Genomic DNA, 27,654 nt, shown 5'->3' with positions numbered 1-27,654 from the left:
CATCCAATGACCTGGCTCAAAAAATCAAAAAATCCGACATCTAACATATTTGTTATTGTGACCCTATTTTGAAATCGGATTTTCCTAACTAAATGTCACCGTGAGATTCTTTTTTTTTTTTACCCCAAACATTTCTTGAACAGAACATATCTGCCATGTGTTGAGGAGTTTCAAAACATTGACATGAAGTGCCTTTTAATTAACGACAGAACACGTTTGCTGCATTTCAGAAGTGTGCCATAAAAGGCTTCCTCGGTCTCATTCCTAAATTCACCTTCTTGTTGTGCTAACCTTGTGCTAAAGTTAAACTACTTGCAATGCATTTGAAATGGCTTTCCACTGATCTACCAACGGATGCACTGTGTATCGAAGTTTTTCAACACACACATTTGTACTGAAACAGATGGTACAAACTGTATTTTTCCCATGTATAAATTGAAAAAAGGGCAAAGCAACAAACTGGTGTAAATAGATTTTCTGTACAAATATGAAATTCCAAAGTATTGACGACTTTATGTTTAGTTGGATGATTGTTTTAATAAGTAAGAAAGCTTTATTTATCTGTTTTCAGTTGCAAATGTACAGTGATTGACACTCCTCAATAAAACTATGCAGTTTTATGCAGTTATTTGTGTAGTGTCTTCTGTTGAATAATAGTGATCATTTAGCTTTCATTTTTTTGGTCCCACACTTTCCAGCACTTGTAATGGATTCTGTGTTTTCTTTCTGGGAGTAACAGTCTACCTGCCTCAGCACTGCACTCATCATTATCACGTCTCGCTCTGAAAACTTGATATGTCTCGTCAACAGTCAGAGGTGGGTGTTATTCTGCTACACTAACATGTTTCCTGTTACTGCTCAAGCATCTTGGATTGGTCCATGGGGTAAAGGTTTGGCACTGGTTGTGAAGGGGGATGTTTGATGATGTTTGGTGGAATACACAGCTCCAGATACTGCACTTGGTCATATGGAAAACCACTTTAATTTAGCCTAAAAATGAAAGAATGAGCAAGTAAAATGTAAATTGTTTGATGTGGTCGAAACCCATTCCTAGCCTAACTTTCTCAGTGCGTTTCTACTATCTCAGTTCTTCACAAGGAAGACTTTATCGGCACATTTCACCTTCACAACAGAATAGAGAAAAAGATTCATATTAAGATGTCTGTTATACTATATATTCAAGGAGGACAAAACTAATGTTAGTATTTCTCTACGATAAAATACAAGTCTGTCTTTTGATGAAAATGTTTTGTCAACTAATAGACAGTAATATTCAAATTGCGTGGTTTCAGGTATATTTTTAGCAAACACACGAGTACATCTACTGTATATGGTTTGGTCCACACCATAACACTCCAGCAGCAAGTGCTCTTTGAGGGATCTTGGTTTAGCTACAGTTTAATAGTTGACAGACAGAGCATGACATTTAATCATAGTTTTTATATATATATATATATTGCTTTGGCAAATACAATGACAAAGTAAAGAATAAATTGAAATAGTAGTTGATGAAATGAACACTGCTGTGTAGTACAGTTGGGTTTTACAGTGGTGATGCCTCTGTCTGACTCACACTGAGCAGTCATGACCCAGTGGGCAGTCATTATGCTCAGTGTACAGTGATATGGGGTGAGTCATCATATCGACTGCGCTGTGAGCCAGCAGTACCACACCTCAGCGTCATCTTTTATTCTTTTATGTGTGGCTTGACAGTTTTGCAATATATTAAGATTCATGATATTCCTCATTTGAGAGAAAATTATGCTTAGAAAACTAGGCGATATCCATATTCTGACATTAATAGTCAAGTCATGCCATTAATTTGACCCTTTAGGATTCAAGTGGTTACTGAGCATCTCAGAAACTACAAGGAATATAATCCAAAAGCAACTATTAAGCACAGGTTCAGAAAAGGGGAGTATTTCCTCAAACATTACATTAGAGAAAGCATATCTTTGCAAATTGCTTCATAGAACATAAACGTGACCTGTCTACTCTAAATGCTTTTGTACTTTCTGTATGAAAACATACTTCAAATCATTTTTTGTTTTGACTCTTATTATATACATTTGAGTTTTATTACTAGACCTGTTCTCCACTTGCTCTGCGCTCTTTACTGGCTGGGATTGATCTGGTGCTTGTGATGATGAAGCTTCTTTCAGAGTGGCCTCCATTATCAGTTGAGCTTTGGGCTGGTTAAACCATCTCCGCAAAACAGAACAAAAACACTACAATGCTACAAAAGACTATTTCAACAGTTATAAATATATCAGAGACATTTGTGAACAAGCCAGAATTATTACCTGGCTTTTCCATATCCATTTGTCCATCTGATGTTTTCTGTTGACTGGGCACTTATTTCAGCTCCAGCAAAATGCACGTTACATCACAAGTCTCTGTCTGGCCCTCGCATCAATAAATCATGCTATCCCACCGAGGCCAAGACGTAAGTCATCCTCTGATGAATTATGGATGCTTCTGTGCAGTCATGAGCGTAATTCGATTCAAGACACTTGTTTAAATACCACTTTTCCACATAATAATGTTAAACTTTTATTCGAGCAGAATTTGTAAAAAACTGAGCATCTGTTGCTAGATAAAACCAAATACAGACAAAACTATTTCATTTTGATTTTGCCATGGGCGATTTCAATTCTTTTTGCCACAGTGAATCAAGTATGATATGATTAGACTGAAGTGATGTGTCTGTCTTGTGAACCAAACGTCCTTTGTAAGGCATTGTGGCTTCATGATGAAGCATTACAGCTTCAGAAAGTTTTTAAGGTCAAATTCAGCTTCAAGAAGCTTCATTGTTGTAAGACCCCCTGCCTTACAGGGAGTTGTAGGAAGTTTGTGCTCTCTGTAAAACTTGATTGTTGCTAGAATTGCTTTAAATGACAGTAATTGTTAATGATCAAAGACACAAGAGAAATACAAAAGTGAGTGAATGTTTATTCACCTTTAAAAACTGACACATTTTTTACAAAGAGCTTTAGTTTTGCAGATTACTTCAGAAAAAGTACAGTTAATTCAAAACATGTTCCTTCAGAAAACTTTATAAAGATGAGTTCAAATCTTCATCTTGTGCAGCAGCCAGACCAGACAGACCAGACAGACCAAAACATTATGACATCTCTAAACCGCCTCTTCACAGACAGGACAAATGCAAAGAACCCACAACACCAAACACTGTACAGCGTTACAGATGGGATGCATTCGTGTCCTGCACTATCTCTCGGACTCATCTCCAGCACAGCTTATAAAAAGTGCATATTTTTCTTATAGAAGTTGCTCCAAAATGCATTCATTTCCTTTGTAGTGATGGATTTTGCATGACACAATGTGCTTTTCATTAATGTCCAGCAGCAAATTGTGGCATATTTCTGTTTGAGACATGCTTGTTCAGATGCACAAAGGCTACGTGTGCAGGTGTGTGCATGTTTGTCAGTAGTGACTGTGCCCAAGACAAAGCGCATGCCTGAAACTTGTTAGTTGTACCTTGGAACCAGGTTAGTCTAGTTTGTGGCACTGTGTTTTGATTTTATTTTAACGTTAACACATATCTGGCCATTATTAAAGACGATCCAATCAGTAAACTGGAGTATCTATACCCAGCCATTCATTCATTGAAAACAAATTACTGACTAAGAGAATATTTTTGGGTAAAGCGAGAATCTCAGTCGGGAATCAAGATGTTTTGCAGATTTTTAGTTTTGTTAACAACATAACTGAATGCAGATCCACACTGTTCATTAGAGAAGGAAACAAGTGTGGATTTTTTGGTAACTAAAAGCCTTGTTGGTGGATTTAGTGGGTCTACTTAAAGGAAACAATTGTGGATAAAATATTTGACTTACTAAAATTATGAATACTTTGGGGTATGTACAAAAATACACTTGCTTGTCATAAAAGTCACATCTATGCACTTGCAGTTCATGTAATCAGAGGGATCATCTCATGTCGTATAAACATTCAAAAACACTTAAGAGCACTGCACCAACCTCATGTTCTGTTACAGCTGAAATGTTTCCTTTTACCTAAAATACAAAGTCCTTGTAAACACTGGATCTCCTGAAACTGTAATATTTTGTGCCTGTGGATTATAGCCTAAATCTCCAGAAGTGTCACAACGGCACCTTGGATGATCAAAGCGTACATGCTATAGTCACAGCTTCATGTTTGTGCATTATTGTGATTTCTGATTTAAAGCAGCATCTGAATAAATGAAGCCTTCTCCCCCTTTATAAAGTGTGACATTAATACATGTTGCAGTTCTTGCAGATTGGGATTACATTGTACATTACAGCATATGCACCCAGAGCTTATGTTTTCAGAGTTGGAATGGTATAGAAGTGAACAATGTAAAAACAATTTAAAAAAAAATGTCTATCCAATTTTCAGTCAGTTCTATCAAATGTTTGTGACAAGGAATTACATTATCTGGGAAGAATCCTGTGTCTCTGGCCTCGGGACCCAAACAGTCGGAGAAACGCAAAGAAAACGAGTGTTTGATGATGAATCTCAGTGTGAGCGGTCCATTGGCAAATTATCAACACCACATCCTCACAGTTTTATATCGTTTGTCCTTTGTTGGCTGTTTCCATCTAGACAGAAAGAGACAAAGAATCAATTAGTTCAAACATTAAATCATGGTTTTCCATATTATGATCACCTGCCTAACATACGTTCTGTTATATATATATATAGCTCAATCGCAACAAACATCACCTGACAATAGGAGCTTCTTGAAAAAATGTCAAAATAGTGACAAAATATGAGACAAAAACGAGGAAGAAAATCCAACAAAAAAACATTAAAAAGTGACATGAGCAACAAAAAAAAAGGTTTTAAATCACAATGGCAAAATAGTGATAAAAACATAACAAAAGTGACAAAAAAGCAATGGAAAAAGTGGCAAAAATGCGATGCGATGGCAACACGGCAACAACGCAAGGAAAAAAGATCTGTTTTAGATCTGTTTTGTTAGTCTTAGCTTTTAAGACTTTATACTCTCTAGCCAAAAAACTTTTATATTAGGAAAAGCCTCACTGAAGAAAATACACTGGGTTATGGCGGGGGTTAAGAGGTTAACAGGTGGCATCATCCATTGTCCACAAAACAGTAGCTATTCACAATTGCAAACAGAACATACATTCTTGACTGGCTATAATCATCTGTAAAGCAAAATAAAGAAGTCTGGATGAATAACTTAACACGGAATTCAACATATAGCAAATTCTGTCCTAATGCCTGGTAGGATAAGCCTCTGCCTCCTCCAGATCTTTAATGCGTGACGCAGAGTTTTCAGAGGATTCTCTCAGTCTCTGAAACATAATCCTGACATGTTATTAGCTGGGTTTTTGATATCGCCCCTAATCCTTCCACACACACACACACACACACACACACAGGCGAGGCAGAACACCAACAAACCCACGTATTTAAACAGTATACACAGCTCCCTTTCAGAAGTGCTATGGAACACTTCAACCCCAGAGCACTAAATCACATGAATAAATGATCAAATGTAAAAATGAGCAATACAAATGCGAGGGTTTATTTCTTTATGCGTTTTCCAGCAGCTATAGCGCTTGAAGTTTAATCTTCCCCTATGCATTAACAAAAAATGGCTATAGCGGCGAATGTTTAATGTCGAGGCGTCTTCAGAGAGGAAGGTTTGGAGTAGAAGAGATGTTCAAAATACTGGGAGGCACTTTAATAAAGGAAATAGGGTTCCTGTAGTTTGTGTTTACACTGATCAGACATAATACTCTGGGGAAGTGAAAACCACTCTCTTTATTGTGGCATGTTGAAGTGATGAAGTGAGAGCAAATGTATTACGCAGAGGGAAATATTTAGCTCCTTAACTTGATTTTTTTGAAGAATGGTTCTAAAACTTTTTTTGGATCATGGCTTCTTAGACCTCGCTTATGCCAATAGATCAGACATTTCTTTCCTAAGGTGGTACTTTGTGTGAAAGTTTGAGGAGCCCTAGTCGTTACGACAAAACATACCGTATTATCCATACTATAAGTCGCACTTTTTTTCATAATTTGGCTGACAGCCGCTAGAGGGCGCTCTAGGCTTGTGTACCAGTATCCGCTACTCCTGTACCACTGAAGATTAAAAAAAAAAAAACGGTAATCGAGCAGCAGAAAGAAAGTTTGGAGTGAGCAAGAAACTTGTGAGGCACTGGCGAAAAGCGGAGGTTACTCTTACCGCAATGAAGAAAACTAATGCTAATCGCGGGCTAAAAGCCAGATGGCCACAGTTGGAGGAACGAGTTTGCAGATGGGTGCTTGAAAAACGTGCTGCCGGGAGAGGCTTGTTAACGGTAAACAGTTAAGCCTCCAGGCCCAGGTAGTTGCCAAGGCTGGTGCTACTTATACTCTGGAGCGACTTATAGTCCGGAAAATACGGCACTCAAATGTGTAGTAGACATTCGTCATTAGGAGAGAGCACAATTTCCAAAGCACGATTGAAATGAGCAAGCGACATTAAAGTCTTATTGGCTCCATAATTGATGCCCTGATACGAAATAAAGCAAAACAAAGGGAGATAAGCGCTGCCAACTACGAGGAGTCAATGGTGCAATTAGCTGCTTTGCTGATACTCTGGGGATCCTGCCTCTACTGTTGCCGAGTGCAGCACTAAAACTCATATCACCACTCGCCATTAGCAGAGGCTCAAACCGGCCCATATCACGCTCTTTTAGAGGAAATTAATCCAGGCTTATGAGGTTTAAGGACAACAACAGACTCCGCATGCACACTGGCTGAATGTATGCCCAGCGTTATTACAAAGGCACGAGATACACACAGCTATATGAGGTATGACAACAGCAGCAGAAGGGAATCCAGTTTCACAACATCAATTTTTGAGAGAGTGGGGGCGGTTTAGAGCAGAGGATGGATATGAGCGAGGATATTTATATTCAAGCTCCCGCTGCACCAGCCTGTGGACTTTCTCTAGGATCAACAGAGGCTACATAGACAAGCTGAAAATAAGGAGCGAGGTTTTCGGAGCCCGTGTGGATGCAGGGTAGAATATCAGTAACAAAACATACATCGATAAGATTTATTTCATACAGAATGACTTGACTTTAGATTAAGCGGCGCATGATTAAGATTGAATTAGAGAAAAATAAAGCATTATGAATCTTGAAATGTCTTTTTACTGCCATTCAGTTTGAGGTTTTAAATGCGTTTTCCCTTGTACGTTCTTTGGTTCACCATATAATTTTACCGAGCTTCAAAACTATACTTTTTTGTTTCCATTTGCTGATATGTAAAAAAAAAAAAAAAAAAAAGGTGCGACATGATGCGACAATAACATTTATATGGGGAATAAAAAACGTAGTTTGAATTTTTTGATCGGAATGACCAAATGGAATTTTCCGCCAAAGTCATCTACGGAAGTAGATAACAATACTTAAAGAGTGACTGCAGCTCAATTTTACAGGTTGCCCGAGCCAACTCTAGACAAGCCACATTTTTATGGGTGACCTTGAGGCACACGTTTTGGCCCTAGAGGAAACAAATGACATCCCCAAACAGGTGTGTGAGGCCCCTTGGTATACAATTTCAGCTTATTTACAGACAAATCACTCAATCATCCACAGAAGCTATCAGTAAGATTAACCACAGCGGCAAAGGCATAACCGATCACTGTACCCCCTCTACTCCACAAAAGGCGTGTTTGACACTTCCTCCCAATGACTTACCTGAAAATTTGACCTTCTCCTTTAGGCAGGTAGGTGTTTCCATGTGCTGACAAAGGCAGTCGGGATGAGCGAATAAGGCACAGTTGTGATGGAGTTCCAACTATCTGAAGTGGGATCGTAACAGTCCAAAGTCTTACACCTCTGCGTCCCGAAATACCCTCCCACCACATACAGTTTATTTCCAGAGGCTACAGCGTGACAGCTCATGCGTTTGGACGTCATGTCGCCCACTCGAGTCCACTGGTTTGTTTCGCAGTCAAAACGATAAGCAGAGGCAGCGGTGAATTCGGTGTCTCCTCCCATGATGAAAATCTGACTTCCCAAAACGGCTGCCGCAGTGTAGCGCCATGGCTGAGGACACTCGGCCGCTATAGTCCAGCGGTTCCCCACAGGATCATAGCACTGGACCTGCAAACACCAAGGCTTCGCTAAGGATACAGGTTTTCAACAAGCAGTGATTTTGGTTTAGTGCCTTTGCTTTAATTGTGTGCACCTGCGTAACACATTTAAATCAGAAGAGTAGAAATCAACGTACCTTCGAGGCCTTGTCTCTGTGAATTGTGGTTCCCCCGAAAACAAAGAGTTTGAGCTTGGCACTGACTACAGCTGCATTACTAACTCCATCTCTTAATGGAGCCATCATCGTCCATTTATTACTGAGAGGGTCATATCTCTCAACCTGGAAAATTAACAACAACAACAATAATGAGAGCATTGACAGCTGAGCACTGTTAAAAGACTCATTTTAAATGCAAAGAAGACAGACTGAAGATGAATCACAAACCAAGATATAATTATTCAAGAAAAACAGTGTGAAGAACCTTTAAATCCTTTGGATGATTATGTTCCCTACCTGTTTTAGTGAGACAGATGGAGAAGCAGGAAATACACCTGCTATTGCCGTGTGTCCTCCTACAACATAAAGACTGTTCTCCAACTCTGCAGAGCCATGTCCAAACCTGAAAAAAGAAAACATGCAGTTTAATACAAATTTGATTAAACAACCCATTGGCTTGGTTTCTATGTCAACGTAGCACAGACCTGGCGATCAACATTGGTGCTCCTTTAGACCACTCCTCATGGACAGTGTCATAAATCCACACGTCTTTGGACACGCCGTTCTCCGAGCCTCGTCCACCCGTCACATAAACCTTACAGCCGATGGCGCAGGCACTGAACTCCTTCCTCGGACTGGGCAGGTCTGCCTTAGGTATGATTTCTTTAGCTTTGTGGTCAACCTAAAACAGAAGGGTAATTAAACAGAGCTGTAATGGCTGCTTCTTGTCACTCATTTCACTTATGTATTACACCAAGGTGTGAGTGCCTTCAACTATCCTTCTTTCACATGAGCATGAGCAGTGCCAGGGCTGGGTGATATGCCAGAAAAATTAACAAACAACATCTTTATCTTCATATCGGGTTTAATTATATGGATGGAAGGAAACATGCATATCTGCCTCAAGTCTTTTTCCCATTATCTCTACTGTTCTGTCTCCAAAGAAATGTGTCTCACAACTTGCTTGCTTTACTTGCCACATTGACAAATAAACTTGATACCTGATATATTTTGTCACACATGAAGGTCTGTCCTCCCAGTATCAGCAGCGTGTGTCCTGCCTTGCGAGGTCGTGCACAAGGACTGGTCACGACGCCGTCATTTTGAAGTATTCGCTTCTTACACTGCATGGCCTCTTCCACTATGGATCTACGGGACAGAGTGAAATCATTACTAAAGAAATCTGCAGAGTTTTGGTCTTAATCTTCTTACTAAAAGCCTGGCCTAATTCTCCATCAACTGACACACATCTCACACTTCTTAATCGTCTTAATCCCCGCGTCTTCCCTAAGTGCTACTTTAATTTTCAGAGCAGTTGGGCGCTAATCAGGAGTTCCAGTTGCCCAGAAGGATCTTCTCCACTTTGGCAGTCTATACAGAGAGATACGTCAAAAAAGAAAATATGTTTGATGCTAAATAGATGACTCATGCAGCGTTTGGCAGCAAGACCGTCTCTGCTTTTAGACAAATAATAAAACTAGGCTTCTTGGTGCATATTTTAGATTGATTTTGGTATAACAGGGTTCAGCTAAACAATATCTTCAATCCCAGTCAAACATTGCATGGGTATTCCAAGCGTTTGTGAAGAAAAATCAATATTAGTTATGAATATTTTATGGATCGACAGTAAACAGATACACCGCATATATCAAACATAGGTTGGGGGGGGTCTTGGCACATTTTGCAATTGATTTTTATCTTACAGCTAATTATCAGAGTGAGACGATTATACAATAAGAAATGTAGAATGTTTTACCACGAAAAGAAGAGAAAGTCGTTTTTGTCCAATTCTGTTTGTTGACGAGGCAAAGGGTAACAGTCAGCTGCTGGTAAAACTAACACAGAGGATGAGAAGGGCTTTTTGCTTTTAATGTTTTAGTCTTTCCATTACTCACATACTGTATTTTAGCATCATGCTTGTATCCCATGGGAAGATGAGACACTTATCTTTGACACGAAGCACTTTACATTACAGTACAGTAATAGGAACTAGGAACTAGCGTGGTACCTACACCTGTCATTCAATTTCCTTTCATGTTAAAGGAACAGGTCACCGTTTTTTCCATGCTGAGATATGTTCTTACCTGAGCTTAGACGAGTTGATGCGTACCTGTCTGGTCTTTACTTGTGCGCTCAGTCACACAAAAAGACCAAAGATGTTTTGTGTGACTATACTTGGATCGTGTAACTAGAACTACTCACGTAACCGTATTTAAATAAGGGAAACGTGGAACAGCTTGGTCGCTTCTAACTTCACCCCCATTTGGCCCCATAGAGGAGAGGAGGAGAGGCTAAATGCTAACAACATCTTTGGTCCTTTTGCGTGACTGAGCGCACACACAAAGACCAGAGAGGTTACGCATCAACTCGTCTAAGCTCAAGTAAGAACATATCTCAGTTTGGAAAAAGGCCCATTCCTTTAATATAATCAATCTGAAGCCTAACCCAGTGTGAAAACTAAAGACTACCAGTACTTTGTTCCTTTGTACTGTACAAAAATGCTCCCTGGAAAACACAGAATACATTATCATTTTATATGATCCTGACCTGCTCTTCTTGTCAGCCATCACCAGCTCCTCACAGGCCACAGCCTCCAGCAGACATTCGGAGGGCAAAAGGGCCAGTCTGATGCCTCTGAGCAGCTCCGGGAGGTAATGACGTCGCCCCTCCAGGTCAAAGCGCACCCACCGCATCACAGAGTTAAATACCACCTGGACAAAAGGCATGCATTTCCTCATCACCACACCGTTTCTTAGATATAAAGTTTTTCGTTTGTACATTTAACTACACATAACACTGCACATGTATATTGCTGCACATGGTGATAATGTAAAATGATCACAATGCACATAATGGAACTTCATCTATTGCCGCTATTTTTCGTGATTGGGCATCAACAGACCAATGGGTTTGTGTGGATGGAACAATGAAAGTGTGAGGAAGGGCCTCTGGTATAAAATCTATGCCAAATCAATATGCAAATCACTGCAGACTTTGAAGCAGATGGTGTCCTTTGGAGATTGCAGAATAGCCAGACAAGGAGAAGCGCTCTATGGTCTGTTAAAGGAAGAAGCCAGTGTTGGAGAAAAAGAGGCTGCTGTAATTACACACAATTGGCAGCACATTCCACTTACACCGCTTACCAGGGCTCGAGACTGACATAGTCCCGTCGTCCTGGGGACGGGAAAAAAAATGCACGAGATCCTACCCGGGACGGTCTCGGGACGATAGGCTTTAACCATTTTTTAATATATATATTACATTACATACGGCGAGATGCGCCCACAATGTTTTCAGTCAATTGAGTGCTTTTTCCTTAGAAATTGATCCATGGTTGTAATATTTCTCATAATAATTTGCGGTATGACCATGGTGACGGTTTCATGTTGCAGCTTTGAGTGGTTTAATGTCTAGTGGTTTGCTGGAAAATCACCCCATGTTCCTGTACCTTATAGCCAACTAGTCATTGATTCTTTTTTTTTTTTCATTCGTCAGCCAGTTAAACGACCAGATTGAGGCATGAAATCTGCAGGCGTCTTGATAAGAGAATAGAGAATACAAGATTTGTGCTTTGCTTATTGAACATAATATACCTCATTTTCTACTATTGAATTGTTTGCACATTTCCTGTCTGTTTTGCACACTCTTATTGAATGCCGATTGTAACAAGTGAATTTCTCCGTTGTGAGATCATTAAAGGATTATCTTATCTTATCTTAATTAAATGTATGGTCATTTTTGATTGCCTTGAGGCGCCGTCTTTATAATAAAATGTGCAACAAAAACAATTATTTGATGATTATATTTTACAGTAAATTTGTTGTTGCAATCCTTGTTTAACCTCTTAACCCCCACTGTAACGGGGAGCATTTTCTCTAGTTCAGCTTTAACCAAATCAAAAAGATTACAGCCTGTAGGCCAGTGTAGAGCCAGACCTATTCACCACAACTGCCTCTAAAATCCTGTCACTGTCACTGTCAAAAAGTTGTTACTTCGGGTCCGCAGTGCTGTCATGCACGAGCTTAATATAGAAGGTGCAGTTACACGTATGACCTGAGGTGGCAGTAGTGAGTATAAAATGGCCAACTTGCATCTAGCCCCTTTAAGAGTTTAAAATGTAAAACCAAAATGCAACAAAGAAGGGATGGCTCACCTGTTCGTCCTCAATCTCCAGCTCATCGCTCAATATCAGCTCCAACAGTTTGTCTTTGGACAGACTGTAGAAATCTTCGGACTCTCGGACCTAGATACAAACATAACACAATTTCATTAGTGTCAAATCCTGCTGGGACGAGAAGACAACTTCAATATGTCTGCCGTAGTTCCTGGCTCCAGAGCTGAAACATAAAAAAGTGCTTCTTCAGCTGTTTTATGTGCATTATGATGTCATGCAAAAAAAAACGTATATTGATCCAATCAGTTTAAAGAGAAAGCAGAGCCAAGTCAGTGCAATCAGCAGATGAGATTATTCCTAAAACCACACAATCTTTGTAATTGCTAATCATTGCCAAGTTACTTCCAGAAAGAAACTTGTGGAGAAAAAAAAAACTTGTGCAACGGAAACAATTATTGAATTTACCTCTTGCCAACCTAATACACAGAGAAGATTAAGTTAGAATACAAGGCACTGTGCCAACTTGGCACGCTCATCGAGTTTCTAGTTTGTGCTGAAAGCAGAAACCTGGTTGGCTCGCAACATATGGAATCACAAGTCAGTATTCCGATCATTGTGTCAGCACCGAGCACAGACAAAAGTAAGAACAAGAAAACTTTAATCCTCTACAAAAACGCAGGAAAAGCCCAGCAGTTAAAGCAGTACCAAGTAATCCTTTCCGTAGTCCCTCTGGGGGTAACACAAGTGTTGATGGGATGATTGGGGGGTCTTTCATAATCCCTGGTGTCTCTGGCCAGAAAACCACAATAGCAACTTCGCTTCCACCGGGTTGGAGGCCCCAACAGGCTAAAGGGCAATGCTAACTGCGGGCTAGCAACACTTAAACCGTATTTATAGACAAGTTTGAGTGAAAAAGATAATCCCTATTGTGTAATTGGATGTACAACATCCCTCTCTCCCTTCGTCTTTTCTGTCAGTGTAGTATTAAAGGGGCTATATCATGCTATTTTAGCCATTCCAAAGTTAAGTATAGGCATTTATATGATATATTGTACCTCTACCATTATGGAGCACTCATTTTTGTGATAAATATAAGTGTTTTCTGGAGGTATTTTTCAAACCCGGAAGACACAACGCTTCGATTCAGTTAACTCCGCCCCCTCTCTCCGCGCATACTTTACCGTAATATAAATAAACAACAATAAGTGAAGTTACTTCACGATGCAGTTATACGGAGTTGACATCTGCAACACAGCTTCATAAATGGCTAACACACATGCTAATATGCTAACACACAAGCTAACCCGCGTTTGGATTGACTCACCCTCTGCTCCATCGCTGTTTACATTATGGGACTCGCGTTGGTTATAAAAGTTAATCCACTTTGGTTCTGGCGAAGGTTCCCCAAACATCCATCAGTGACAATCACAGAAAAACACCATTTTGGCTGATAGTCGCTGAATCCCGGAGAAAAAAACAGCTGAGTGGCCTCTTCCTGAAAAGGGTTGAATATAAACTCCTCGTCCTCGTAGCCAAACGCGCTTCTTTTTCTCCGTCCGTGACATTATCGTTAGTTAAGAATAAAAAACAGGTGTCCAGAGTAGGCAACGAGCTCCATCTTCAGCTGCAGCGCAAACATGACTGATCTGTTCAGACGCTCAGGGGATGTGTTTGTTTTGGCCTCAGCTGACCTGGAAGCACCTCGGGCACATCCTTTTTTTTTTTTTTTTTCATTTTTTACTCTTTGTTTCTCTCTTACGACAGAAATAATGAAAAAGCTGTTTTACAAATTAAAATCAGGCCGTAAGCATAGAATTAAGACATTACATTACAGACGTCGAGCACTTCCGTTCCGCTGTTACGACACAACTGAACACTCAGTCGTTCACGAGGAGAGGGAGGAGCAGCTGCTCAGAGAGCAGGATTCAGGAGGATTACTGAGAGCTGCGTGAATGAAGCCGCAAACCACTCTGGGGGTGTTTTTGATAAGGAAATAGCATAACAACATGGCTAAAAGCTCCAAAAAGTCGATTTTGCATGATATAGGACCTTTAACTCTCACGGAAAATTCATGAGCAAAAAACGTAACATGCTACGACACCTGCAGTGGCGCTTATGGCCTCTAGGGGCATGAGTTACTTAGTACTGCTTTAAGAACGTATCAACCAAATATTGGGTTGGTCAAATTGCCTGTAGTGATGTGATGTTCATGATTGAATAGAACCTTTTGACCAACACTTTCACAGGAACAGTTTGAGCGAGAACGCATTTTTCCCACCTGAACCAAGCACATTTTCCCCAGGCGTTATCCAAATCTAAAAGGGTCTTGAAAAAAAGTATCAAAATAGTGCCAAAATCGAGAAGAAAACGACGCAAACGCAACACAAAAGCACCAAAAAGTGACCCAAAAAAAGCGATGAAAGTCCAGCCAAAAAGCAATGACAAGCAGTGACAAAAAGATGATGAAAGTGCAGCAAAGAAGTGACAAAAACATAATAAAACAGCTACAAAAAAACAATAAAAGAGTATAAAAAAGAGGTATAAAAAAAAAAAAGAGTGACAACACTGCAACAATGCAAGGATTAAGATCAGAGTTTTGTGAGTCTTAGCTTTCAAATAAGGCATTTGGCCTGTAGTCAACGTGGAGAAAATGCATTTGGTTCTAGCAGGTGGCAAGAGGTTAAAAAGAGACATATCTTTTTCTCTCTTGTTACACAAAAATCAGTAGAACAGCAGAGCAGGCAACACAAGAGAAAAGCTTTCGGCACGAAAATGACTTGGCATTCCAGTTGCGGGCTTCAATTGACATTGACTTCAATTGTTTTATTTCCATACAAAACCCAGGCCCACAATGTAGGTTTGACCCTCTCAACAAATAGTTCTTGCTAATTTCAACTAAAAATGGGCCAGTCTTTCAAACAGCTTTTGAATGAATGACACCACAAAGATGTGTGAATGAATGAAAGAGTCTCATCACCGACTGGCTGTACCTACCGTCTCATAGTGAACCAGGCACATTCTCCATGATAACTCGTACAGCCTTTTACACTGGTGGGCATCTGACAACAGCATCATCCCCAGACAATTGGATGAATGCAGGTTCTTCTCTAAAAACTCTGCTGCAGCGTCGCGGATGTCATGAAACTGCAGCATGTCTCCAGCCTCCAACAGCGACTCGGCATTTTCCTCATTAATAATTACTCGTGAGGAATAGGCAAAGTCCAACAGGAGCTCCAAAACCTAAAGGAAAACGCACCACCTTATATATGCAATATGGTTTACATAGCAAATGATGAGCAAAATGTGGTAAAAAGTCTTTGGAGCAGAGTGGTTTGTAGAGAACTTCTAGCCACAACTCACCAGAGAATAATTCACTGAAGGCTAATTATGATGTAGCTTTATTTTTTCAGAACATACTTTTAATTGAGTTCATTCATTTAAACAAAAGGTTAAGTATCTTAATAGTATTCAGAACAGTCCATCATTTTGAAACGGTGGTATGGAATGTGCAACATTAATTTAATTAATAAAAGAAAATCTTTACATTTGCAGCATAATTTATTTACAGCCAACCATCCACAGTACCAGAGGTCGGCTTTCTGACGCGTTTCCATTTATAGCACCACATGCCACAGTAAGTCATGTGTATGGATCTTTTATTGCTGGCTGGACATGAGACTCAACAGTGCGAAAGGAAGGAGAGTTGTAGTAAATGTGAAAATATGGATGAGAGATTTCCTGACTGTGCAGTGTCTTACCTCCGGGTGAATACTGTCTCTGAAATTCACATCACTGTCCACACTCTCCCGAAGCCCTCCACTGAACATGGCTTCAAAATAGCGGCTACAGGCTGCGAGCACGGCTCTGTGGGACACAGAATCAACTGTTATCTTCAGACGACAAACGCTGAGCAGAGAAACAAACTGACAAGCAGGCAGTATTTCAAAAACTCATGGTGAATTATGTAGAGGCTTGAAAGTTCATACACTCGAGCTGAAGCAGATTTTATTGCACAATATTTACTGTGCAGCAAATACACGTCTCTAGATAATTAGTGTGTCATTTATAGATATAGATAGATCTCAAAAGATATTGTATTGTAATATTAGGTGAGGCAATATCCATATCACAAGAAGCCACAAAATATCTAAAAGTTTCTACCTATTTTGTAGAGAAATACAGCACGTAACACGGTGAAACTGTTCCGTGCTCACTGACATATATGATAAGTTACATGGGACAAACAGACAGTATATTACCATGAAGTTTATGATACCTGTGACACGGGAAGGACCGATCCCCTGCCCACAGCGTAACGTCGGTAAACATGCACTGTTTCCGCATGGTGTTCAGGTGGGTCAGGACGCTGTCGGGGTGCGAAGGCTTGTGGAACAGTGAGATGTTCATGGATCCCGTGCTGGTGCGGGACTTTCGGTTTTCGTGGACACTCACTGACATGGCGTCTTTGCTTGGCACCTCTAAGGAGTCGCTCGGATCGATCTCTCCAACTTTAACGACAAAAGCCATCATGCGTCATTTATGACAGTGGGAAAACATAATCTTTGCAGCTCGTATACCTTAGCTTCCTCGCGTGTAAAGTCTCTCCATGTTATCTGCATATGGAAGACTGTATCAAATTCATGCCACCACAAATCAGACTTGAGCTGACCAAGTATATAGGGAAGCTATGAATGTCAAAACCAACCTTTCATATGTTTTCATTCAGCCACATAATATACGCCACAACATCTCCAGAAGAAAAGCAGTGGACCATCAAAGTGCAGTAAACATTCATGGACTGAGACGACGCAGCGCTGATGAGGGAAGCGCTGCCTCAGCAACACAAGCACGCCCTTTGTTCGTGCGCACGTAAATCACTCAAACTTGCTGACATGTGCTTTTGGGGTAAAGTGACTGAGTGTGTGGATGTGTGCGCTTCACAGATCACAAAGAGCTTGTGCTTGTGTTGTGAGTAACAAAAGACGGAGCATGCAGGCTCATTCACACTCACAGCATGCAGAGGCACCAACAAGGCAAAGCAGAGCAGCTCAAGATGACACAGAGAGGGATCTATTCATTTTAGAGATACATATTGTCAATACTCTGAGCGACATATTTTCGCTCCTGACCATTGCCACAAGCTGCTACGGAATACATGATGTAGAAATTTAGAAATACAATATAGAAATCAATTAGTGAGGAAGATAAAGCTCATTTTTGGCCAAATGTTTACTTTGTGCTCACACCTGTTTTGTCACAGAAACCCCAAAACTTGAAATAATTGGGCATAATTTGGCACTGTGTATCCGAATCTGGTCTGTTAAAAGAAACAACTGTAAAAAGGTGGTAGAATCATTTATTTCATTTTCATTTATTTCAAGTCAAATCCTCAGAGATGACAGAAACATTTTCACATTTAGTCTCAAAGCTACAAGTCAATCAAGTTACTTTCAGTAATAACACTACAGGCAGTAGTAACACTACACACTAAAGCAGTAATAACACTACAGGCAGTAGTAACACTAAACACTAAAGCAGTAATAACACTACAGGCAGTAGTAACACTCAACACTAAAGCAGTAATAACACTACAGGCAGTAGTAACACTCAACACTAAAGCAGTAATAACACTACAGGCAGTAGTAACACTCAACACTAAAGCAGTAATAACATTAAAGGATTTTTTTTTTTTTTCCACCATTATAGGCTCCTTGCATCAAATGATAAACCAACCCCTTCACACACAGTGCGCAATACACAGTTTCAACAAATAAAATCTCAGTATCCCACAATCACAAAGCCCCTTTTATCTTAAGTTTCATCTAAAGTTCAAAGGCTAATGAGCACTAAGGAGAGATACTGCTGTAAGATCTACTGTAGCTACACTGCATTTAACACAAAGGATGGATGAAATAATATAACTCAGAGGAACACACAGGGGTTGGGCTGTAGACTGGCTGATGGAGGGGTGCATGAGCACACAGAGAGGAGAGGGTTTGGGGGGCTTCATGCCAGTGTCATGTGACTTACAGTGACAGAGACTGCTGACCCAGGCACAGGCACTGACGGTCAGGAGGTGAGGGGGGGTCTGCATCCCCCACAGCTACAGCACAACACACACCTGACTGGACACAGCAGCACAAGCAGCGGTTCAGAAGCCAGTTCACCCCAGGCACACTGCCCTGGGCCTTACAGAGGGCCACTACATTATGTTGAATACAAATAAAATTTAGTTAAGCAGCAACGCACTGGAGCATTGCAAACTATTGCAATTTAAATCACCTCTCTTAGTTAATTACCCTGAATGTTAATTAAGCACATATCCTCTCTACAGCAACAGAAAAGGCCAGAATAGATAGAACCTAGGGTTGTAACAGTACATGTATTGAACTGTTTTGGTACAGCACGTTCGTTTCAGTCCACTTGTGCACCGTTTTGGGCCATTTATTTAGTAGAGCAAGTTTACGTGCAGCAGAACAAATGTTTCACACGGACGCTTAGTGTATTATTACTTATCAAACAATTCTAGTATAGACAATTTTAACAATAATATTTAAATCTAGCTATTAACCCAGCAGCATGAATTCACACATTGAGAAGAGGAATTTGTCTCCAAAAGTGCCGCTGTACTTCAAAAAATCTAACCAGTGCCATTGACACGAACAATAATGATAAAAGTGAAGCTTTTTTTTAATGCAGAATAACAAGACACTAAAGTCAAGTCATCTTTAAGTTTGGTCTTCTGTTTTTTAACAATGCTGCAGTTTTATTTTCATATTATGAACATAGGTGTGTACAGTGGAGCAGTGTGGGTCAGTGAGTATCCGGGTCAAAGTAAAGTGTCCATCCTCAACAGAGCTAATACTCCAGTCCTGTGCTCACATGGCTCACCAGTGGAATATCAACAAAGCGGCTCAAAAGCAGCAGGAGTAAAGAGGCTGCGGTCCATGGGCTGTTTACCAGGGTCAGCATAGCTGCACCGCTGGCCCTGTTGCCCAGGACACTGCACTGCGTGAGAGTGTGTGAAGGGCAGAGACATACTGCATTAAGAGGCCCACCTATGGGAGCACCTCCTCTCCAGGAATCTGCAGTATTTTCATTCCCCCAATCTCAATGTCCGGACAGGTTAACTGATTTTTACTGTTAGTTAAGATGCATCACACCATGTTTATAGAGAACATAGCTGACATGAACATGTTAAATGGTAAACATTTATTCATTGCTAAATGTATTCCTAAATCTGGAAACACAAGTAATGTATACCGGTATGGTTCACCTCAATGCCAGTGTCAGGGTCGTATCAGTGAGCTCAAGTGGATGCCAAGAGGTCACCTAAACCCTAAAGTCTCACAAAAGCACTTACATTAAATTAACTCCAGAATCTAATAAAAATAAATAAAATCCACAATAAAGCAAAACATATGTTAATTAGTGTAATGCAACATTCACAACAGCAAAATGACCATAGTTATCTGAAGGTGATCATCAAGATACAGTAGCCTCCAACCAAGTAGGACACACATAACACACGTCAAAGTCCAGTGTAGCAAGAAAAGCAGGTTGTGTAAATATTCAAAGAGGCCAACAGCATGTCCACCTAGCCTCACTATAAACTTAACAAAAATGACAATGAGTCTGAGTAAAATAATGCTTTTGTTAAAATGATTCATAGCATCAACTCTTCCCCACTCAGTGCTGTGCTTCAGCATTGTGCCATCTGGTTCAGCCCAGCATGATCCTCCAGTACCAGGCCACCAGACTGAGGGTTCAAGACCCACAACAGACCAGTTTGTCAAAATGATTACAAAACTCACAAACAATCACAGTGTAGTGTGCACCAAATCTGTTGGCAGAGTCTAGAACTAAATTAACACATTGTTTTTGGTTCTGATGTGTATATAATATAAATAAAAATATATAGAAATGCAAATTATTCATGAATTCAAAGCTATTGAAGTTGAACAGCAGCATAAAAAGAGGAGATTGATATTACAGACAGACATTAGGGCTGAGTTGAACTGTGCTTACCTCTGGCCTCAGTAATCTACTTGTGTGTCTCATTGACAGCTGATCAATAACACAATAAGCCTGACAGTGTAACTACACCTCCTTCACTACACCAGGGCTGCAGAATAGGTGTGCTGTGGTCAAAGAAAGCGTGTGATCTTTCAGGACTGTAAATACTGGTGACACGTGGTCGAGTTACTGCAAGTTAAAATGAAAGGCTTGATAAAGTCCATAAAGGTCTGTGTTTATGCACAGGAGACCGCTTGTGGTGGTTGGTGGTTAGCCACATAGCTAATCAGATGTGTGTCCAGCAGCAGAAGTGAGCAGGATCCAGTAATCCAGTCCCAAATATTAACGATGTGCGGGATTTTTTTTCTTTTTTCTTACACAGTTACCATGAAACATTTTGAAACAGTATTCAACAACAATAGTTAAAGCATAAGCATGAACACGGTGAAGCTAGCGGTGATAGGGGAGCGAGCACCAACTTTAGAGAATACCTACACATAACTTCAAGTGACCGCTCGCGCATAACTATACGCTCGGTCTATGTGAAGTGCACGCAGCCTACATACGTGACACGCACACAGCTATTGTACAACAACACTCCCTATTGTTTCAACGCAAATCCATAAGTTTTGTCATATCTTTAGCGCAGAGTTTACACAACACCACCGCACCGTCCCATCACTCCCACTTTGGCCAAATGATCCATTCACACGCGGAACAAAACATATTTACTCACATGCGGGACTCTTTTCAACCCAGCTCCTAAATCCCAAAAAAGAAACGTACGGGCACTCTTGGTAAAAACATCTTGCTGTGATTATAACCTAACGCTACGTAGAGCTAGCTGGGCGTCTCTTTCTTGTCTGACTGGTTTAAGAAGAAAAGCCACAAAGGCACTGGCACCAACTACCAATAGACGCTGAATTGATCAAGATTGACGTCTATTGTAACCAATGGCGTTGTCGTATTTGAGCTGCTGGGTCTTTTCAACCAATAGATGAGCTGAGGGGCGGGTCTTACTGCACGGAATTCACATTTTATCACACAGATCTTTGTTGTTTACTTGGAGTACTACAACGGGAGTACTACAACCAATCGAATATAATCTACCCACCCATAGGCTACTCTAATTTTGTGTCATTTCATTTATATTCAAACCATTAAAAAAAAACTATGCTGTGTCAAATCAGCTTGGCAGCAGTCACCTTGCCCAGATCACCACTGATATGGGCCCCTTGTTTGGAAACAAATCAGGACAAGTCTATCACTTTATTCAGTGATTCAGATGTAACGAACTTGCTAATATTTTGTTTTCATGCTATAATTGCATACTTTGCCTGCGGGGAATTGTTTGGGTGATTGCTGTGCTTTTTTGTTTGTTGTTTTTTTCTTTGTAAAGGGAAGTTTGTGCCATCGAGTTAAGGCCACAAGGGGGCAGTCTCACATTGTGCTTCTGAATCATCCACGTCACAGGAATACTTTCATAAGCCGGGCATGTCTGTAAATTAGTTTATAATATAACTTAAATTTGTCTGTGAAAACGTAAATTAGTTTTAAGAAAAGCTGTAAGTATTTCTATTTATTTCCATCAATGTTGTTCATCTTTATTTTGTATTTTCAGTGTCCCATCATCAAGTCTTCAGCAGTGGCTACAACTACTGTGGTAATGATGACACGGCTCTTTACACTAACTGCAAAGATAAGATAAGATAAGATAAACCTTTATTGATCTCACAAAGGAGAAATTTACTTGTTACAGTCGGCATTCAAGAAGATCACTCAGAGTTAATAAAGTGCAGCTAATACAGAGATTATTGCACATGTTACTTTACAGTCTTATTGTACAGTCTGACAGCAGTGGGGGGTGCAGGCTTTGCGGTAGCGCTCCGTCCTGCACTGAGGGTGTCTCAGTCTGCCACTGAGAGAGCTGCTCAGCTCTTCTACAGTCCCGTGCAGTGGGTGGGAGGTGTTGTCCATGATGGAGGTGAGCTTGGCTAACACCCTCCTGTCACTCACCTCCTCCACAGAGTCCAGGGGGCAGCCCAGGACGGAGCTGGCCCTCCTGACCAGCTTGTTCAGTCTGTTCTTGTCCCGCTCTGTGCTGCTCGGGGCCCAGCACACGGCAGCGTAGTGGAGAGCAGAGGCTACCACAGAGTCATAAAAAGGCTTTACTACATGCACAATTTTGAAGTTTTGTTGTTGTTTTGTCTTTATATATATAAAAAAATCTGTAATCATTAATGATCAAAATCTACCCTCACAGATGACCTGATACTATTGACAAATTCAGGATATTAAGCCTAACTATTTGTGTGGCAAAACTGCCTATAAGGCTAGAATGTTAAATCTGCTAAATCGGTAGGCTACTCAATCTTAAAGCCACACCATAGTGAGGCTTACATCATCGACTGTACTGGGTTAGTTTGAGTTGGGGACGTTTGGCTTCTGTTCACAGAAGCTTCTTCTTAGCTCTTGTGATGAGAGTTTTTTACAGTATTCATCTTATTCCAGAAGTTCGCGTGGGTACCGCCTCAATTCAGTTTATATAGGACTGGAGAAGTCAAGATAAAATCAATTACTATACGAAAACAAAGCCGATTTCAGGCCGCATAGAGAATCGGTGCAGTGTTGACTTGTTGGTGCAAATGAATCTCCTAAACTTCAGATTTTAGCAGCAAACATTTTCCCTCGTTCTCCATGAACGGGCTTCGCTCTCTACTGGCAGTGTCGACACAACAGAAGTGCCGTTTCCTCTTCCTGGGAGGAGCATAAGTCAAGACCTCTCGGGCTTGGGTACAGTGTTACATTCTGACCACAAGAGCTAAGAAGAAGCTTCTGTGAATAGAGGCGAAATGTCCTCAGCTCAATCTAACCCAGTCCAGTGGACGATTTAATCTGCACTATGATAAATACTTGGGTGAATGAGAGCCTTCACAAACTTAAAAACACACTGCGTAAATGGTGACATATTCAATATTTTTTTCAGTGGGTTATGAAAATAAACCATTTAAAGCTCATGTTTGGTGATCTGTACTCAAAGCAGACAACAACACCATGAAGACGAGCTGGTGATGTCCCGTTCCCACCAAAGATATGAATCAAGTGTCAGGAGAGGCAAGCTGCTCATTGAAAAGAGGTATGTTTCCCTAGTAACCGCACCCGTAATGAATGTAATGCTTGCGGTTTGTAAATAGTATTGGATGAAATGTTTTGCGGTGTGGCATTAACGCCCTTGTTTTCTTTTTCTCTGAGAAACTTGCATAGACAACCAAGTCTGGATTAATTCAGAATCCAAATTAGCTCCTGGGTTTAGCATGCACCATTCTGCAACATACCCAGGTGAGGGCAATAAAATCTCTGACATGATATAACGGCCTTGATTTCTTTAGTAGTATTGAATATTTATGTTGTTATGAGCCTACAGGTTGATAGGTGCTCTGGAGCAGAGATCCTGCGCACAGCTGATAAGTATTCAGGCCTTGTCCAAATTGTATCAGAATCTAAGTCGCTCTGCTCCCCTGCTCTCCTGCCTCTCTCTCCATGTTTCTCTGCATCAGTGCTCCGGGATGTCCAGGCTCAAAAAGAGAGGGAAATCCCACCACTGTTCTTCACCTCCAAACAGGAAAGTCATCGTTATTCTTTCTCTTTCTTTCAGTGATTATCATTGGGACACTAATTTGAATATGCATAAACCCAGATATTGCTTTAAATGCATCCTTTCCTATGTGTAATGCAAATGTAGAAGAAGAAGAACTTTATTTATATATCTAACTCTATTTATATAGCAAGAAGATGGAGCTATATATGAATAATGAATTGCCTTCACTAGTAGACCATGTGTGGTCAGACCTGACAGAATATACAAGCAACTTTTAGGACTTTTATTATCAATTGTGTTTGAAGTGGGAACAATGAGAGCCACTTACAGACGTTGTGGGGGATTGCTTGAAGTACCATGTTGGTGGTTTTTCCACTTTGTCTCCCATTATTGCAAATCATTCGTAGATCTCTTTCTTCCTTTGGTATTCAAATGGTAGGTCTAAGCCTAATATGCCACCATAGACAAACCTATATAAAAATGTATGTTATAACAAACTCACCGACTTAAAGACTGCTGCATGTAATAACTTAAACCACACCTACCTATGTTCCTAACTCAATCAGTTTGTGATGATATAACAATATTTATTATCACAATCAGGACAAATATTGCAAAAATCCCCAGGGTACACCAAAATATCCTGCTACTATTAATACTAGTTCTGATGAAGCAGAGCCTGGCCAACTTTATGCGTAAAATGGCAAAAGGAGTCTGCCTGTCTGTCTGGTCAGACTAGATTTAGATTGTGCTTTTCCCCAAAACTAATTTCCACAATGGATGCTGAATGTGCAGTGCTTTCTTTTTGTTGTTCGACTGAGTCACTGCATTGACTGATTCATTCATAAATTATCGTCTGGATTCGCTGACAGGACCACAGCCTGCACAGAAATGGAAAGGGCTGGGTCTGATCTATAATGCAGGAGGAGCGTGAGTGGAGAAGTAGAGCATAAGGGTGGCCATGTGGGACGCCCCGTGTGCTGGTGATGGTTGTTATATCTGAGACTTAATGAATGGCTGGATGTTTGGCGTGTGCTGTGGATTTGTGTGACTGCCTTAAGAGGTTATGCAGGTGATGTCACAGCAGGGCAACAGAAGCCAAATGAGTGTCAACGTTGAGTCATGAAAGTAGTTATTATTTGTTTTGACACTCAATCCATAACAATAATTACAATTGAACATTTCCAGTACAATGAAGCCTATCCACTTACATTTGGCTGCTCAGAAGATTAAGATTGTTATTAAGAAGTGAACTTAATACATCGAGGTCTGTGGGCTAAAGTAGATCTTGTTTTTGTAATAGTAGTAGTTGTTATGTTTTTTTGTTTTATTTTTGTTTGTTTTTTAGAAGATATTGATTTACCTTCCTACATTTGCAACTTCCAATAGTAAATTAGACAGAGTAATTTCAAACATTTAAGAAAATGCTATTCCAGAGCCACCAGATGAATTGATTGAATGTGTTTAATGAGATGATGAGAGATGAGGTTGCTTTGTGCAAGTTGCGGTTACTTTGGGAGTCATACATTTTCTAAGTCCCTGCTATTAATTGCTAATTGTTTTTGGCTGAAGTGAGAAAACTGGACATAGCACAAGAGGGACCAGATCAATTCAGAAATGCACACAAGACAAGAAAGGCAGCGTATATGAAATCAAATAACTTAATTGAACAACATTGGTATCCGCTAGTGCAATAGAATTAATCACTGAGAATAAGCTGCTAATTGGTATTTAAAAGAACAGAAACATAGAAGAGGAGATGCTGGTAATGTCTCAACATGTAGAATATTCAGCGTGTGTAGCAGGTACAAGGTTGACAAGGTGAAGATTTTGGAGAAGGCAGAGCAGCAAATTACAAAATAAAGAATAGTCCAAACCATAATTTGTGTTGGAAAAAAAGGTAGTATGTAGTTATGTCATCTAAAATATACAGTTGTGTTGTGTTATACATATTTCTTGTTTTGTGGCTTTCCCGTGGCAGCCCGATTATCTGTCTGATGTAATCCTCTACCGCAGTTTTACGCTGCGCTGCCAGAGTATGCCACTGAGATTAGGGATTTGTGCATGTGTGTGACAGTGTGTGATCTACTGACCACACATGATGGAGCCCGGCGGAGGCAACAGCGGGTGGGATTAAGGCCAGCACGGCTCCCCATGTGGACACAATTCTCTGGGTGTGGTTTGCCCATGTACTGTACTGAGACTGTACTGTTCTTTTCTGACTGGATTTTGTTCACAATTTTACCTAAATCTCCTTGGCTTGACCTTTTTGTGATGTTTATTATTGTTGTTTGGGCACAGGATGTGACATACAAAGAGGTAGTAACTGTCGCCATGGACCATACACTGGTGGTGTTCAGACATGCAAGAGAGACTTACATGCCACAAAAGGGTCATTGTCAGCCCCTCTTTAGAATTTTTTCGGAAAGTAAAGGCATACTTAACAAGACACAAGAACTTCTCGTTCTTGCACCCTGAGCTGCAGAACAAAATGAAGTCACTTTTGTCTTGTCGCCATGGAACTGTCGTCAGTCACATATAAAAAGCAAAAGTTACTTCATTTGGCTTTGCAGCTCAGGATGCAAGAGCAAGAAGTTCTTGAATCTTGTGAAGTATGAATGAGCCTTTACTTTCCGAAAAAATTCTAAAGAGGGGCTGACAATGACCCTTTTGTGGCATGTAAGTCTCTCTTGCATGTCTTATTATTTCCAGTCCTCTGGCGCTCTGAACACCACCAGTGTGTGGTTACAGTAGACCATATGGAGCACCTATTGTGTGTTCATTATCACACCAATGCTGCAGTAAGGATTATGGCTCCAGCTTAGAAAATGAAATGCACAAAATCATTGTTAAACATACCTAAAGAAACTGCAGATAGCTATATTATTTCTGAGTAGATAATGTTGTAACAAACCATGCTATGTTGTTATAAACAGATGTATGTCTGATTAGAAATTTGGATAAAAAGGAAAAAGGATTCCAGAGAAAAATCTGTTTTGATTTTAAGGACAGGATAGGCCTGCAATGAATACTGTAACAAAAATAGAGTTAGCACTTGTGCTTCACAGCTAGAAGGTCCCGCGTTCAATTCCCACCTGGATGGGGCCATTCTGTGTGGAGTATGCATGTTCTCCTCGTGTCTGTGTAGGTTTCTCCCGGGTACTCAAGTTTCCCCTACCACTAAAAACATGTACAATAGGCCAGGATGAATGAGAATGAGAGTGTGCCTGAGAGTGTGAGTGTGGGACAGCTAATGAAAATTAGCCCAAGGCTATAATCCGGCGTGGTGTGTTTACATGCATGAGTATGTTCATGAACATGCACTGTCCTGACCAAATTAACAAACAAATAGAATACAGGACTGGCTCTTAAATTACTATGTGAGTGTACTGTAATCATAAACATAGGCTACTTGCTAGCCCACTTTGAACTTTCATCTATATTCCAAGTATCTCCTACATTGAAGGTGTTGCTGAATTTAGAAAGTAATCATTTAAAACCCCTATTTATCTTTTAAAAAGCACTGCTAAAAGCTTAAAATATTCTCTCAAACATACCATACAGAACACAAACAGCAGAAAAGATGAGCGCCTCCTTGACCCCCAAGGAGTAATTGATTAAAACAGTTGCTCTTTGGGGGAAGGAAA

At 40.4% G+C, this 27,654-nt stretch overlaps 1 protein-coding gene across 3 annotated transcripts; it reads right to left on the bottom strand.

Annotated features, from left to right (window-relative positions):
• Window positions 1-3,636: 3,636 nt before the first annotated feature.
• On the bottom strand, window positions 3,637-21,271 carry enc2 (ectodermal-neural cortex 2). Of its 3 annotated transcripts, XM_079567257.1 has the most exons (13): window positions 21,146-21,265; window positions 18,424-18,518; window positions 16,670-16,901; window positions 16,152-16,257; window positions 15,388-15,633; window positions 12,433-12,522; window positions 10,827-10,990; window positions 9,281-9,428; window positions 8,765-8,961; window positions 8,577-8,682; window positions 8,259-8,402; window positions 7,724-8,131; window positions 3,637-4,604 (listed from the first exon to the last, which is right to left on the bottom strand). In XM_079567257.1, exons 2-12 carry the CDS (start codon window positions 18,485-18,487, stop codon window positions 7,745-7,747), a joined length of 1,884 nt encoding a protein of 627 aa, XP_079423383.1. In that variant the 5' UTR covers window positions 18,488-18,518; window positions 21,146-21,265; the 3' UTR covers window positions 3,637-4,604; window positions 7,724-7,744. The 3 variants fall into 3 exon arrangements, with proteins under 3 accessions (XP_079423383.1, XP_079423384.1, XP_079423385.1); XM_079567258.1 differs by lacking the exon at window positions 18,424-18,518 and having other exon boundaries at window positions 21,146-21,271; XM_079567259.1 differs by lacking the exons at window positions 18,424-18,518; window positions 21,146-21,265 and adding an exon at window positions 16,971-17,029.
• Between the last annotated feature and the right edge of the window lie 6,383 nt (window positions 21,272-27,654).

Source organism: Gobius niger (genome assembly GCF_951799975.1).
Source record: "Gobius niger genome assembly, chromosome: 12".
Lineage (NCBI taxonomy): Eukaryota > Metazoa > Chordata > Actinopteri > Gobiiformes > Gobiidae > Gobius > Gobius niger.
The sequence above is the reverse complement of the archived record's forward strand: the minus strand, read 5'-3'. Positions and strand labels throughout refer to the sequence as shown.